Source organism: Pleurodeles waltl, chromosome 3_1 (genome assembly GCF_031143425.1).
Source record: "Pleurodeles waltl isolate 20211129_DDA chromosome 3_1, aPleWal1.hap1.20221129, whole genome shotgun sequence".
Classification (NCBI taxonomy): domain Eukaryota; kingdom Metazoa; phylum Chordata; class Amphibia; order Caudata; family Salamandridae; genus Pleurodeles; species Pleurodeles waltl.
The window spans coordinates 326,269,419-326,286,086 of NC_090440.1; the positions used below are offsets into that span (position 1 = coordinate 326,269,419).

At 49.3% G+C, this 16,668-nt stretch overlaps 1 protein-coding gene across 2 annotated transcripts in view; it reads right to left on the reverse strand.

Annotated features, from left to right (window-relative positions):
- The window catches only part of DMXL2 (Dmx like 2), a 1,615,381-nt gene that overhangs the window by 1,277,686 nt on the left and 321,027 nt on the right, over positions 1-16,668 (reverse strand). For both annotated transcript variants that reach the window (XM_069222485.1, XM_069222484.1), the window contains exon 13: positions 12,100-12,221. In XM_069222485.1, coding sequence (XP_069078586.1) covers positions 12,100-12,221 — 122 coding nt within the window. The remainder of the gene's footprint in view (positions 1-12,099; positions 12,222-16,668) is intronic.

Sequence of the window (16,668 nt, forward strand, 5' to 3'; positions counted from 1 at the left end):
GCAAAGCACCAAATCAGGTTAGTCAAACACATTTAATATCATTATGCACATTATACATAAATTATAAGCAAATTCGAGTACCAACCACTTTCCATTTTGCAGGAATTCATTTTTAATTATTAGTTTTATTTCAGCAAAAGCAAACAATAGTGAGCTTGAATACTGAGTCTTCAGTTGAAAAGTAACGCCAACTTGAGCGAAGCGCTATTAAATTCCCAAATGAAAATATAGGCTTGCCAGAAAGACTTGAAAAAACACAATTGAAAATAAAACTGATTTATTTGCAATCGCAAAGCAGAAGCAAAATAGGACAAACATTACTTTCAGCATTAAAAAACAACTTAATTACGTTTACTTGGGAAAGCTACATGTCTGACAATGGCAGCAAAACTGAACTCCAATTATTTCACGTACAGTAGCATGCACTTAATCTCCATCACTTTAAAAAAACCTCAGCTCAGCACAAAACGTAATGAATTGAGGAGACAATTGACAAACATCTTTCACTCAAAAAGTAAGCTGATTCTGGAGCACATGTATAAAAGTAAACATTTTGAGGGCATGCATTACTATTCATTACAAGACTGCGACCCACAACAAGAGTAGGATGGGGAAAAAAGGAAGAGTCAGTCAGAAGAGAAAAAAGCAGAGATGAGAAAGACACAGCAAGACTGAATTAACGAGGCCAGAAGTGTAGGGTGGTGGAAGAAAGAGGCACGATGTGAAAACAAGACTTGGCAGAATCAGGGGAGGCCTCCTAAAACTGCACTATTTTTATTACACACCGATTGTTAATTATGGCATGAGTGTATTGGTGTAACAAGCAGTTAATTGACGTTCAAAAATCGGAACGTAATGGTAGTTCTTAACCATAATAAATGGTACCAGAGCAAACCCGCACTAAAGTGCTGCATAGTTCACCATAGAAGCCAGTATGGCATTCAAACACCTAGGAACCATTCACAAAGCCCTCTGAAGAAAAGTAGTGATCCATGCAGAAATAATGGTCCTTTGAGATCTAGATAGGAGCTTGGAGATTTCCCCTGCTTTGGAACTACTGCCTTCAGAGGCACCGCTGAAGGGCCCCTCATGTGCAGGTGTGCATGGCTACCCAAAAGAATGCATGAGGCTAGCAGACAGAGGAGATGGAGGACCATCAAGACTGGAAAGATCACTCCATCCTGTAGCCAGAATTCCTCGAACCCTCTGAGGAGGAGGGAAGGCTCGACTCAATGTTGTGTCTAGTATTGCCCCTATGAGCAGAATGCACTGAGAGGCCACCAGGTAACATTTGGGCTTATTAATTGAAAAGTTCAGTTTGAAAAAACAACTGGGTTGTCACCTGCAAGTAGGGTGCAGATTTTGAAGATCCAGCCATCCAAATAAGGAAATATTGGGATTCACGCACTTCTGAGATGGCCTGCAACCAATGCTATCCCATTTGTGAAACCTCGAGGTGAAAGTAGGGCTAAATGAAAGGACTGCACACTAGTAACATTTGGATCCTACTGTGAGTGAAGATACTTCCTGGTTGACTGCGAATGCAGAATATGGGTGTGAATGTAGGCATCCCGCAGGTCGACGAGCACCATCCAGTCTTCCATTCCTAGCACCAGGAAAACCTTAGCTAGGGACAGCAACTTTACATTTTTCTGTTTGAGGAACCAGTTTCAACATCCTATGGTCTAGGATCAGACGTAAACCACTGTCCTTTTAGGTAATCAGGAATTAGCTGGAGTAAAATCCATAAACGTGTTGCTGCTCTCGAACCATCTTCCCTGCCCTCTTTCGGATTAACAATTGGACGTCCTATTGCAGGACACGCAGATGGTCTTATAACAGTGTGTGCAGCTTGGGGACAGAAGGAGGGGGGGGTGTTGTTGTGAGGGCGGTAGGTCATAGCCCCTTTCCACAAAATGTAAAACCCACATTTTTGAACTGATGGTCTTCCTGTGTTGTAGAGAGTAAGACGCCGATCCTCAAATGGGTAGAGTGTGTTCCAACATGATGGATCTATGGCTGCTGCCCTGTTGTAATGGAGATGGAGATGGAGGAGGAGGAGGAGATGAGATGGAGGATGGAGGAGGAGATGGAGATGGAGGCGGAGATTGAGGAGGCGGAGATGGAGGAGATGGAGATGGAGATGATGGAGGAGGCGTAGATGGAGATGGAGATGATGGAGGAGATGGAGATGATGGCGGAGGAGAAGAACACGGAGGGCCTCATTACAACATTGGTGGGCGGCAACCACCGCCCGCCAAGTTGTAACCGCCGTGCAGCCGCCAATGCGGCCACACTCCTGCGGTGCCCATTATGACAACCCCGCTGGGCCGCAACATGGGAGCCAGCTCCAAATGGATTTGGCGGTGTTGCGGCTGTGCAACCGGTGCAGTGTGGGGCTGTGCCTGGGGGCCCCTGCACTGCCCATGCCAAGTGCATGGGCAGTGCAGGAGCCACCAGGGGCCCAGCGACTCCCCTTCCCGCCAGCCTTTCCATAGCGGTTCCTACCAAAACGGCCGGGACCACTGTGGCGGAAAACCGCCGGTCCCGGTGGTGTGACAGCGGCGCTTCAGCCACGGTCATAATCCGTGAGTTTGCACCGCTAGCCTGTTGCCAGTGCAACCTCCAAAACAGCCCTGGCGGTCTTTGACCGCCAGGGTTGTAATGAGGGCCTTAGTCTGTGTAGGAAAGTGCCACTGTTGGCATGTTACCCACCACTTTTTGTCTAGTGTTGATGCCAACTTTGATTGAAAGTGTGCTAACCACGCCCCAGCACCAGTGTTTCCCAAAATCTGTACCTTTGTTTTCACAATTGGCACACCCATGGCACACAGTTAAGTCTCTTGTAAAAAGTATCCATGGTACCCTGGGCCCTGTGGCCACGAAGGTCCCTAAGGGCTGCAGCACGTATTATGCCACCCTGGGGACCCATCACCAAGCACATGCCTTTGCAGCTTGTGTGTGCTGGTGGGGAGAAAAAGGCAAAGTCAACATTGCACCCCTCTCAGAGTGCCATGCCCACGAACCACTGCCTGTGGCAAAGGTATGTCACCCCTCTAGCAGGCCTTACAGCCCCAAGGCATGGTGCACTATACCACAGATGAGGGCATAGCTGCATGAGCAATATGCCCCTACAGTATTGGAAGTGCAGTGTAACCATATTGAGTATATGGTTTGGGAGTTTGTCATTATGAATTCCACAGCTCCATAATGGCTTCACTGAATACTGGGAAGTTTGATATCAAACTTCTCAGCACAATAGGCCTCCACTGATGCCAGTGTGGGATTTATTGACAAATGCACTCATAAGGCATCTTAGAGATGCCCCATGTATGTTAGCCAAACTACTAGTGCAGGACTGACCAGTCTGTGCCAGCCTGCCACTTTCAGACAAGTTTCTGCCCACATAGGGTCAGATCCTTTGTGCTCTCTGTGGCCAGAAACAAAGCCTGTCCTGGGTGGAGGTGCTTCACACCTCCCCCCTGCAAGTACTGTAACACCTGGCGGTGAGACTGAAAGGCTCAAACCTCTGGTTACAGTGCCCTAGAGCACGCCAGCTAGTGGAGCTGCCCATCCCCCAGACAAAGCCCCACTTTTGGCAACAACTCCGGCAGGAAAATTAAGGAAACCCGGGAGGATTGACCAACCCAGCTGGGACCACCCCTAAGGTGTCCAGAGCTCAGGCAACCCCTCCCCCCCCCCCCCCCCCAACAGAATCCTCCATCTTGGTTTGGTGGACACAGACCAATAGGGTTAGGTTTGTGCCCTCTCCCCAAAGGGAGTGGGCACAGGAAGGGTGTAGACACCATCAGGGACAGTAGCCATTGGCTATTGCCCTCTGACCCTCCCCCGCCCCCAATATGTCCCTAAATCTTGTATTTAAGGGTTTCCCTGAACCCAGCTCACCAGATTCCTGGTGACCTGACAAGAAGAATAAGGACTGCATAGCTGAAACCACCAGCAGAGAAGAAGGACAACGACAACTGATTTGGCCCCAGCCCTACTGGCCTGTCTCCTGCTTCAAAGAACCTGCAAAAGAACAGCGACGCACCCAGCGGGACTAGTGACCTCTGCCAAGCTCCAGAGGACTGCTCTGCACTCGAAACGACCAAGAACTCCCGTTGACAGCAGACCATTGACCTTGCTTCAGGCAGGTCGCTCCCCTGCACCGCGTCACGGTGCTGCTCCGGGATCCCTTTTGTTTTCTCTGTCCCGCCCCCCCCCTCCCTCTTCTTCAATTTCCCTTTTCCCTGCTGCTACGTCCCTGTGGCCCCGCCCCCTCCCTCCACTTCAATTTCCCTTTTTCCCACTGCTGTGTCCCTGTGGCCCCACCCCCCTCCCTCCTCTTCAATTTCCTTTTTCCCTGCCGCTGCATCCCTGCGGCCCTGCACCCCTCCACTTCAATTTCCCTTTTTCCCACTGCTGTGACCCCCCCCCGCTCGCCCATTCGCTCCCCCCTCCCTCCACTTCAATTTCCCTTTTCCCCACCGCTGCATCCCTGCGGCCCCACCTGCCCCCCTCCCCTTCAATTTCCCTTTTCCCCACCGCTGCATCCCTGCGGCCCTGCCCCCCTCCATCCACTTCAATTTCCCTTTTTCCCACCGCTGCGTCCCTGCGGCCCCGCCCCCCTTACTCCTCTTCAATTTCCCTTTTCCCTGCCGCTGCGTCCCTGCGGCCCGCACCCCTCCACTTCAATTTCCCTTTTTCCTGCCGCTGTGTCCCTCCGGTCCGTCCCCCGCTCGCCCATTCGCTGCCCCCTCCCAGCTCCCCTTATATGGCAGCCGCTGCACACCTAAGGCGCACCTAAGGCAAGCCCGTCTGCACCCGTCCGCGTCCAGACCGCGACCAGCGCCAGAACCCCTGGTCCCCAAGACCACCATGGCCAGCAACGCCATTACACCGCCAGCACCGTCCACGCACTCAACACCAGACGAGCACACGCCTGCTTCCTTGCCTCCCCTAAGCACACCCAGGGACCCTTCACCTGCCAGAACTGCAACCTCACCAGCCTCCAAATCGCCAAACCTCCTGCCGAGCCTGACCGCAATTACCTCCGATGCATCCTACTTAAAACCCGGTCCGCACGCAAATACGCCGTTGAACTCTGGGACCTGCTCGATCCCTCCACCTCGGACGTCGCCTTCCTAACGGAGACCTGGATGAACGCCTCCTCAGCCCCAGACATCGCCATAGCCATTCCGGATGGCTACAAGATCAACCGCGACCTGAACTTTCACCTGGAGAACAACAGCGACCCAACTCCACCACCCTAATCGACAACCTCACCACCCTCGAACTCAGGCAACTCGTCACTACCCCAACACACTCCATTGGCCACACGCTGAACCCCGTCTTCTCCACTAGCCCCCACGTCACCTTCAGCAACACCACCGAACTCCCATGGACCGACCACCGCTGCATCCACTTCACCTTCCAGAAACCCACCACGCACCACCGCACCCAACAGATCCCCCCCCCCCCACAACTGGAGCAAAATCAGCCAAGACCAGCTGAACACCAGCCTCGCCCGAAAACCACCCACCGAACCCACCAATCCCGATCTCGCAGCCTGCAACCTCTGGCGCTGGATCGACGACTGTGCCAACACTCTCGCCCCACCCAATAAACCTTAGAACAGAGATGCCAACAAGAGAGCCAGCTGCTTCACCTTGGACCTTCAAGCCTCCAAGCAAACCCGCCGGAAAATAGAGAGAAATTGGATCCTCAAACAGACACCGGACAACCATGCCGCCTTCAAGAATGCCATCCGCAATCACCATCACCTCATCAGATCTGCCAGAAAACCTCCTTCAAAGACCGCCTGGACAGCAACGCACACAACAGCAAGGAGCTCTTCAACATCGTGAATGAACTCTCCAACCCCAGCTCCACAACATACGACATCCCACCTTCACAAGACCTGTGAAACTCCCTCGCCGCCTTCTTCCACCACAAGATCACATACATCCATGACAGCTTCAACAGCCAGACCACTCCTCCAATCACTGACTCCTCAGACTCTCCACCAACTTTCAACTACAACCCCCTGCTCGTCTGGGCCAACGTGAACGAAGACGACACAATGAAAACCATGGGCACCATCCACTCTGGATCTCCGTCAGACCCATGTCCGCGCCACATCTTTAACAAAGCAAGCGCCACCATCGCACCCCACCTCCGCAAAGTCATCAACATCTCCTTTGAGACTGCGACCTACCCTGAGAGCTGGAAGCATGCTGAGATCAAACCCCTACTCAAGAAACCCATGGCGGACCTGAGAGACCTCAAGAACTTCCGTCCCATCTCCCTGCTCCCATTCCCGGCCAAGGTCATCGAGAAGATCGTCAAGAGACAACTGACCCACTACCTCGAAGAAAACAACATCATGGAGCCATCCCAGTCAGGGTTCCGCAGCAACCACGATACTGAAACCACCCTCATCGCCGCCACTGATGACATCAGGGCCCTGCTTGACAACGGCAAAACCGCAGCCCTCATCCTCCTGGACCTCTCGGCCGCCTTCGACGCCGTCTGCCACCGCATCCTATGCACACGCCTCCACAACGCAGGGATCCAGGACAAAGCTTTGGAGTGGACCACCTTCTTCCTCTCCGGCCGAACCCAGAACGTCCGCCTCCCCCCTTTCCGCTCCGAAGCCTCCAAGATCATCTGCGGCATTCCCCAAGGTTCGTCCCTCAGCCCTACACTTTTCAACGTCTACATGGCCCCGCTTGCCCGCGTCGCCCAGCTGCACAACCTCAACATAATCTCCTATTCCGACGACACCCAACTGATCCTCTCCCTCACCTAGGACCCCCTCACCGCCAAATCCAACCTCTACAAAGGAATGAAGGCCGTCGCAGAATGGATAAGGAACAGCAAACTTAAGTTGAACTCAGATAAGACGGAGGTCCTCATCCTCAGCTCCAACCCCTCAGCCTGGGACGACTCCTGGTGGCCAACTGCTCTGGGAGCAGCCCTAACACCCACCAACCACGGACGCAACCTGAGCATCATCCTCGACTCAACACTCTCCATGACCAAGCAAGTCAGCGCCGTCTCCTCATCCTGCTTCAACACCCTCCGCATGCTCCACAAGATCTACAGATGGATCCCCACAGATACAAGAAGAACAGTCACCCAAGCCCTCGTCAGCAGCAAACTTGACTACGGAAACACCCTCTATGCAGGAGCCCCGGCCAAACTCCTCACACAACTGCAACGCATACAAAACACCTCTGCACGCCTGATCCTCGATGCCCACCGCCACAGCCACATCACTCCCCTTCTGAGAGACCTACACTGGTTCCCCGTCAACAAAAGGATAACCTTCAAGCGCCTCACCCACACACACAAGGCGCTCCACAACACCGGTCCAGCCTACCTCAACAGACGACTCAGCTTCTACACCCTGTCCTGCCAACTCCACTCAGCCACCCTCGCCACCGTCCCCCACATCCGAAAAGTGACTACCAGAGGCAGATCCTTCTCCCACTTCGCCGCCAAGACCTGGAACACCCTTCCCTTGCCCCTACGACAGACCGAAAACCTGCTGACTTTCAGGAAGCGGCTCAAAACCTGGCTATTTGAGAAGTAGCAGCACCCACCCCCTCAGCACCTTGAGACCCTCACCGGTGGTAGTGCGCTCCACAAATACACTGATGGATGATTGATTGATTGACCTCTCCAAAAAGCAAAAACTACTAAGGACTTCAACCTTGATTCGAATGCGTGAGTCCTAACCACTTTGCACCCGGCACCCAGGGCCTGTGTCCAGGTGGCCCAACCAGCTAGAGAGAACCCCCACGTGATTCCGAGCCAGTTCCTAACCTACGTTGACCTCTCCACCCTTCCACGACGACGTCTGCAGAGGTAATACCGAGGACTGCCTTGACCGCAAAAGCTCCTGACGAAGATATCAGATGCCGAAAGAGACACTGGAGCCGCAGCCCCCAGGCCTTGAAGAACCCGACATCCGGTGCAGCAACGTTCAGCAGACAGCCCTCCTCCCTGTCCAGCCTGTGGTTTGCCCGAGACAAACCCCTGGACTTCCCCTGAAGCCTCTGAGTGACCCCCGGGCTCCCCTCATAGAGAATCATTGGAGACCCGACATCTTGTTTGCACCCTACACCGTGCCCCTCCAGCACCCCTGAGGTTGTATGTTTGGTGCCTACTTGTGGCCCCCCAGTGCTCATTTAAACCCCTCAGGTTAGCCCTCCGAAGTCAGGGTACCTGCCTGCAGATCTGAAACAGAGTGCCCCCAGTCTCCATAGGAGCGAACGTTAATTTTGCCTACACTTTGACCTCTGCACCCGGCTGGCCCAGTGTTGCTGGTGGTGGGTGTTTGGGGTTAACTTCAACCCTGACCTGTGGACTTCCTAAACCCCGGAGACTGGAACTGTAAGTGTTGCACTTACCTGCAAATCGATCTAACGTTTCTTCCCCCTGGTTTCTGAAAATTGCACTGTCAAGTTTTAAAAAAGATTGCCAATTTTTCAAAAACTGTATAACTTATTGTAGGAAAGTAGCCTCTTTCTAGCTTGGTTACCCCCACTTTTTGCCTTTTTGTCAGTGTGTTTGACTGTGTACACTGGGATCCTGCTAAACCACACCCCAGTGACTATGCTCTCTCCTCTAAATTTGATTCCTGGTAACTTTTTCTTCCCACAATTAGCAGACTGGTCCCCCATGTAAGTCCCTAGTACCCTAGGTGTCCAGGGCACTCGGCCTCCAGGGGATCCCTATAGGCTGCAGCAGTTATTCTACCTTCCATAGGGTGCCCATTCAAAGGGTTCTGCAGGCCTGCCATTGCAGCCTGTGTGAAACGGGTGCATGCACCCGTTTTCACTACAGGTCTCTACACAAGGTCACTAGAAGTGACCCCTATGGTAGGTCCTCTCAGCCCAGAGGGCAGCATGCAGGTACCTGTGTGTGATGGCACCCCTGCACTAGCAGAGGTGCCCCCACAAACTCCAGATCCATTTTCCTGGACTTTGTGAGTGTGGGGATCCCATTTTATGCATGTACTGGAAATAGGTCACTACCTATGTCCATCTACGTAAAGTTAACTCCAAACCTGGGCATGTTTGGTATCAAACATGTCGGAATCATACCCCAATACTGTTGCAAGTATTGGAAGTACAATTCCATGCATTCTGGGGGCTCCTTAGAGGACCCCACCAGCATTGCTACCACCAGTCTTACATGGTTTTCTGGGCAGCCCAGCTGCTGCCACTCCTAAAACAGGTTAATCCTAACTGCTCGACCACACTAAAACAAAAGAGAGCATCAGTATTATCTACTTTAGGCTCTGTTAAGCCTCTGGGGAACCTCTGGACTCTGTACAATATAGCTCAGTTTGATATAGTATATACAGAGCCAGCTTCCTACAGTCTGCCTCTGCCACATCCTCTAACTGTTCTAGATGGGATTTGCTTGTTGTCGTTGTTGTGTAGCATACTGTTGATGCCCATGAAAGGGTAAGTCTCTACTGAAGCCATAAAGCATTTTGCAACATCTTTAGTATCTGGGTTGGGACTAGAGACCAAAAGACCTAGCTGTGACCTTGCTATCCTTAAATATCTTTAGTGCTGAGTCTGCTTTGGCTCCAAAGAGATGCAAGCCATCAAAAGGCAAGACCATTTGCATATTCTGAAAATATGAGGAAAAACGTGAATTCCTCAGCCAAGCATTGAGTGTAGGAGATATTGATGTGTCCATTGCTCTAGCGACAGAATCTGCTATTTCGAGGCCAGATTGAATTAAATGCAGTGCTGCAGCTTGAACATCACTTATAAATTCTTCCAAATCAGACTGCATGTCGGTCTGTAAATTAAGGCTGATTGAGTGAGCAAATCCACTAAGATATGAAAACGCCTGCCAATGAGAAAGATTTTAGAGCCATCCTGCCTGCTGGGAACATTTTCTTGGCACACTACTCCATCTTTTTAGACTACCGGTCTGATGGCATACATAGAAAAGAACATGGAGTAAGTTTCGAGGAACAATTTCCCTGCAATAGACCACTTTTTGGAGACTGATTTGAAGATAAGAAGTTCCAGTCTACACAAGCAGGCTTATAATGCATTCAATAGATCGTGAAAAGACTGTAGAAGTAATCAGCATTTTCAAAATGGCCAAGACAGGTTCGTTCAGGGCCTCATTAAAAGGGTGCAGAGGTTCTGATGCATGAGCCACAGAGGGAAGCACTTCAATAACAGTATTTGACTTCTCTTCAGTTAATGGTAGAGACAGGACTAACATATCAGCTGCTTTACTTATTGAGTGGAAAGATGTAAGATGGAACCCACAGTGGAAAAAGATCAGCAGGGGATAGTAATATCTTTTTTAGGTTGACTTGTGATATCCTCTGTCTACTCAGAAGGATCATTATCATCTCCAACTAAAAATCTTTTCTCCTCCACCAGTCTTTGTGCTTTTGCCTGAAGTGCTGAGGCATCAAGGTAAGTGGTTTCAAAGGTGCTTGGGACACCGGCTTTAGCTGTGGAGTTGCAGGATGCAACATGAATTGGCACCTATGGTACCTGCATGGTCAGTTGCGGTGCCAGTGGCATCTACTGTGGTGCCAATGGTGTTGAATGGGGCATCCGTGAGACTGTTAATTCTGTCGCCGAAAGTGAGAAAGCTGGAAGAACATGTGTTGTTTTTTCGTCATTGGTGTCTTTGTCAACAGAGGAGTCCAGTTTAACTGGGATATTGGCAAAAATGGAGTGAAAAGGTGCAGATTGGTAGTGTGGAAAGCTGCTCAAAGAATAGGCCATAGGTGAAATGGGGCCAACTGGAAAGACCCTATTAGAAATAGTGAACACTGCCTTGAGAAATTGAGTCAGATCTGTACCATGTACTTGGAAATCTGAGTACTGCTGAACACCCTGGGGCCAACACAGGAGTATTTGGAGTCAGTGTCAGGTCAGTAGCAGCTGCAGGTGCTGGTCTTTCTGGAGGTTGATGGTTTTGGTGTTGACCTCTTCAGCCCCAAAGTTTGACATCTGGGGAATGGAAGGCTTCAATGAGTTATTTTTCAAAGCCTGACATGATTTATGTCTTTTCTTTTTCTTATGCTTCCTTCGAGATGACTCTGGCAAAGGAGGAATGATTTGGATCTTGGTGGAGACTTCCTGCGGCCCAGACGATCATCCTGTGTTCTAGTCATAAACATTTTGATTTCTAGCTCCATTAAAGCTTTGGAATGCATCTCCTGGCAATCTTGATATATGTGAACCTCATGGTTGAATCAGAGTAATTAGAGATATATAATATTAAAGTCTGTGAAGGACATTTGACCGTCGCACTCTCTATAGGGCTTGAACCAAAACTTTTTTGGCAGTGACACTGTTAGGGAAAACTGCACCTAAGTGAAACGATAAAAGAGAAAACATCAGAAAATACCAAACTTTTGAGGCAAGTAGAAGAGTGTATATAGTGCAGGAAAAAAGGAACTTATGTCAGCACACCAATAGAGGCATTTGTGGCTCCAGTGATGTCACGCAGTGCAGAATATGGATCTTGGCACCCTCTACCGAGGTGGGAGAGTTATCAATACATTCCCAGATCAAGACTGGCACCTGGGATATTCTAATGGGGAGGCATCTAATGGGGAGGCATCTAAAGGTGAGGAATCTGCAGGAAGATATATTCATCAGAAACATGAATCCTTGACAAGTCAAGTGACTAATGTTTTCTTCAACATTTTTGCCAACGGCATCGCTTTCTGTTTGCTGTATGGTAAGGGTTCATCCTCAGCTATGTTTTCCTTCAACTCTTTTGTACAAAGAAACTGAGTTGCATCTGCTCTTACACATTCAATAACATAAGAAAACACGCATGTCGGTGCTTCCGGATTAAACAAGGTCATTATGATTGGATCGGACCGATTTCCTTTTTGTAAAGTGCATCACATCAAAGAAGCACCCAAGTGATGTTCAAAACAACTAAAGATATTATGAGTTAATACAAAATAACCACATTCAGGTAAGCATACTGGAAAAAGTTCTTATATGTAGAAAATATTTTTCAGATCAGGATTTAGCTTACATCATTTTTTTTAAATATTAATTTGGTTTGGTTTGGCACACCTACCGATGACTCCGGATCTGATAATTCATCCAAAAGCTTCCTTGCATCCACAACTGCTTGATACAATCTTAGATTCTTGCCATCCGAAGCAACAAAGCAAGCACTAGCAGAATTACAGTATGTTCCTAACGAAAAAAAATAAACATAATGACAAATGCCTTGGTCAGTTAACGCACAACTGACATTTTACAAAGTTCTTTTGAATAGAATGTGTGAAGAAAGGACATGGTAATGCTTCATCTACTCCTATATGCAGACATCATCACACAAGTAAGCTCACAAGTAATTAAAGCAGTCAAAAATATTAAGGACCACTTATGTGCACTGCGATATCCAGGATCAAGGTTTCAATATACACAACAGGAGTTACCCATAACCATTAAAAGGACCCAGGTATAAGCTAATAAACTCTGTTATTCATTAAATAGGTTTTGTTCTTTTTTTGTTTTTCATTCTTGCTCTCCTTTTACTGCCTTAATTTAATACAAAAAGATTGCTTTCTTGCTGCGCATCCTGGTGCCTTTTCTTTTGACATTTATTTTCCTTTTATTAAATACATTGGCTGCTCCTAGTACTGCCCCTTTGTGGAGCTTCCCCACATTAATCCTTTTTGATGAATACGTTACTTACCTTCAGTAATGCCTTATCTGGTAGAGAAAATCTAGCAGCAGATTCCTTACCTTAGAATAATCCTAAGGCGTCAGACTAGATCTGGAAATTCTTTGGCTCCGCATGGAGTCATCGGCCACACAGGAAGTGACATGTGCGGTGCCTATAGGTCTCCCCCCCCCACCCAACACACTGTTATCAGTTTCTTTTTGCAACTTTTGCACCAGAAGCGAGGAGCCACAAAGGCCAATGCCCACTGGAGTATTAAGCTAGGGCCCCTAAAAGGGAAACAACCCTTCATGTTTGCGGGTAGGATGGGTGGGTCGGTAAGGGATCTGCAGCTAGATAAAGTCCCCACCTGACAAGGCATTACTGAAGACAAGTAACTTTTTCATTAGATAGAGACTTCTAGCTGCAGATTCCTTACCTTGGCAAAGATACCCAAGCAATGCCTGCCCAGAGGTGGGGCTGCAATACAGATTAGAGTAAAAGATCCTGGAGGACCGAACAGGCAAAATGCCCATCTCATCGGACCTGGTGGTCCAGGCAGCAGTGCTTCATTAACTTGTGCAGGGAAGCCCACGTTGCTGCCTGAGAGATATACAGGACAGGCACTCCTTGAGCTAACACAGTGGTTGAAGCCTGGGCTCTGGTGGAATAAGCTTGCAAAGCTTCAGGAGGTTGCTTTTTGACCAGTGCATAGCACATTATGATGCACAGCACTATCCATTGCAAGATGGTCCATTTCTGCACTCTTCAGTTTTTGGATTCGATGTTTCCCACAAACGTTGATCATCCACTAGGAACTCTTGTGTGGTCAAGGTAAAACACAACGCTCTTTAGGTCCAGCTGATGGTGTCTCTCTTCTTCTTTAGAGGACTGAGGTGGAGCATAAAAGGTAGGCAAGTGAAGTACTGGCTTACATGAAAGGGAGTTACCACCTTCGGTAGGAAGGATGCAATAGTGTGAAGGACAAATTTGTCTGGGTGGTTAGTAAGGTACGGAGACTGAGATGAAAGAGCCTGTAGCTCACTAATCCTCCGGGCAGATGTTATTGCCAATAGGAAGGCAGTTTTTATGGTAAGGAACCTGATAATATTATTGTATAACAGCTTGAAGGGTGCACACATCAAAAATGTGAGGACTAAGTTGAAGTCCCACTGTGGCATAATGTAAAAAGCTGGTGGAAACATATGCGGAACACCTCTGAGAAACTTATTGACAACATCGGATTTGAAAAGGGATGGCTTATCTGGCAACTGCAGAAATACCAATATGGCAGACAGTTAACCTTTCAATGTGACCAAAGCAGAAACCTGCTGGGCTAGGGTAAGAATAAGCAAAACAACACGGGAAAGGGGTGCAAATAAAGGGTCAACTTGTTTATCTGTACAACAGGGTACATACTTGCTCCAACAGCAGGCATATACCGTCTTGGTGGAAGGATGCCTTAACAAAGCAGACTTTGGGCAGAAAGTTGAAAGCGGTCAACTGTCGCCGTTCAATCTCCATGAATGAAGACAAAGCATTTTCAGGTTCGGTGCAGAACCCTGCCCTGTTGCTGTGACAGAAGATCCCCCAAAAAGGCAGTCTGATTGGAAGACCTGTTCTCATGCTCAACAGCTCGGGATACCAGACTCTCCATGTCCAATCCACAGCCATAAGAATGACTTTGGGCACTGTCATTCCTGATCTTCTTGAGAACTCCAGGCAGGAGTGGTATTGGCAGAATGCATACAGGAGGCCTGAGCTCTACTTGAGACGAAAAGCACCTCTGAACAGCTGCCGTGGAAACTCCAGCAGAGAAACTGATAACATTGCGAATTCTTGACAGAGGCAAACAGATCCAACCAAGGATCTCCCCATTCTTGGAAAAGACCTAGCACCACCTCCGGATGGAGGTGCCATTTGTGATCCTTTAGGCAACAACAGCTGAGTTTGTCTGCCCTGGCGTTCAGAGAATACTCCAGGTGTTGAACCACCAGGGATATGCCCTGGCAGTAAATCCATGTCCAAAGGTGCCTCTTGACAAATGGTCCACAACCCCACCCTACCCTGACTGTTGCAATACCACATGGCGGTGGTGTTGTCTCTGAAAACCTGTACCAGCCTTCCCTGATTAAAGGAAAAATGGCCTTCAGTGCCAGTCGAATTGCTCGGAGCTCCAACAGGTTGATGAGGAGTCTGGATTCGGCTGGAGAGCAGAGTCCTGTGAACTCCATCCCTACCAGATGGCCCCCCCAGCCCAGAGGTAATGTCATTGCAGTCAAGTCTGGATAGGGAAGGGAGATGGGGTTGCCACTGACCTAATCTCTGTTAGCCACCACTGCAGGTCTTTGCGGTTCCTTTTGAGATCTGGGCCATGTCGGAGAGATTTCCCTAATGCTATACCCAGTGGAACTTCAAGTCCCACTTCAGAGCCCTCATATGCCAACAGGAATGTGTCACAAGAAGGATGCAGGAGGCCATGAGGCCTAATTGCCTCAGAGTCAGTCTCACTGAAATGCAAGATAGAGGCTAAAAGCATCTGTAGCATTGCCTGAATATCCTGGACTCATGGCTCAGGAGGCTAGGCCTGAAACTGCTTTGTGTCCAGCTCCAATGTTAGGGCGAGTGTGAGAAGGAGTCAGGTGTGACTTCGGCACACTGACAGTGAACCCCAGTGAGTGCAGCAGGTTTGCTGTAGTCTGAAGGTGGGAGATGGCTGCTTAGGGCGAGCCTGTCTTCAACAGCCAATCTTCAAGATAGGAATCCCTGACCTCTGCAGATGAGCTACAACCACCGCCATCACTTTCATGAACACCTGAGGGGTGCTGGAAAGGCAGAAGGAAAGCTCAGCAAACTGAAAGTGCTCTTGGCCGACCGTGAATCGGAGGTAACGCCTGTGGGCAAGCAGGACTGAGATATGCAATTAAGTGTCCTGCAAGTCCAGTGATACCATCCAGTCTCCTGGGTCCAGGGCAGATATGAGCATGAACATTTTGAATTTCTCTTTTTTCAGGAAGAAGTTGAGAAGGCACAAGTCTTCGGCTAGACCAAAGACCTCTGTTCTTCTTAGGCACTAGAAAGTAACGGGAATAGCCCAACAACCTACTTCTGATGTCAGCATCCTCTTAATATCTTCCTGGGCCAAGACAGCCAACACTTCCTGAGGGAACAAGGAGAGGTGGTCCTCTGTCAGCCTGTTGTAAGAGAGTGGCATGTTTGGGTGAGGGAGATTGTCAAAAAGGGGAGGGATTAGCCCCTTTGGACTAACTGCAAAACCCAACGGTCAGACGTTATTGACCTCCAGCTGTGTAGATGATGGCATATCCTGCCAATGGATGTCCATAGGGGTCAGAGGGCATACCAAGGGGATTTGGAGATTGCAGCTGCTGGAGGGGATGGTGGACTGGCTAAACCTCTGGCTGCCTGTCCCACGTGGTCTGTGGGAACCGAGTCCTCGGCCATAAAAGACTGTGCAGTTTGCTGGCTGGGTTTGTAAAGATGTGGTTGGAAGACTCTCCCATTGCCAGGAAAAGGGAGGAAGGCAAACTAGATTTTGGGAGGGGCCATGGACAGACCCACAGACCTGGCCATTGCACTGCTTTCTTTAAAGCACTTGAGTGCTGAATCCGCCTTCTCTCCAAACAGACATCAAAGGGCATGCCCATGAGTGAGGCCGTCTGCTCATCCCAATGAGCCAGAGGTTCTCAGCCAGGCATGGTGCCTACGGGCCACAAAAGATGAAAGTGCTCTGCCCAGTTAGTCGCTTGTATCCAACCCATATTGTATGGTGAATATGGCTGCGTCTCTATCGGCCCAAGAAGCTTGAGGTGTTCACTGACCGCAGTGTAAGGTTGGCAGAAGAGAACATATTCTTCATGAAGGTATCCAGTCTTCTGGATTGCTGACTGAGGAAACTGGTGTTCCCAAGGGCGGGACAATGGTTACATGTAATTGTCCTATGCACAGGAGCCCCTG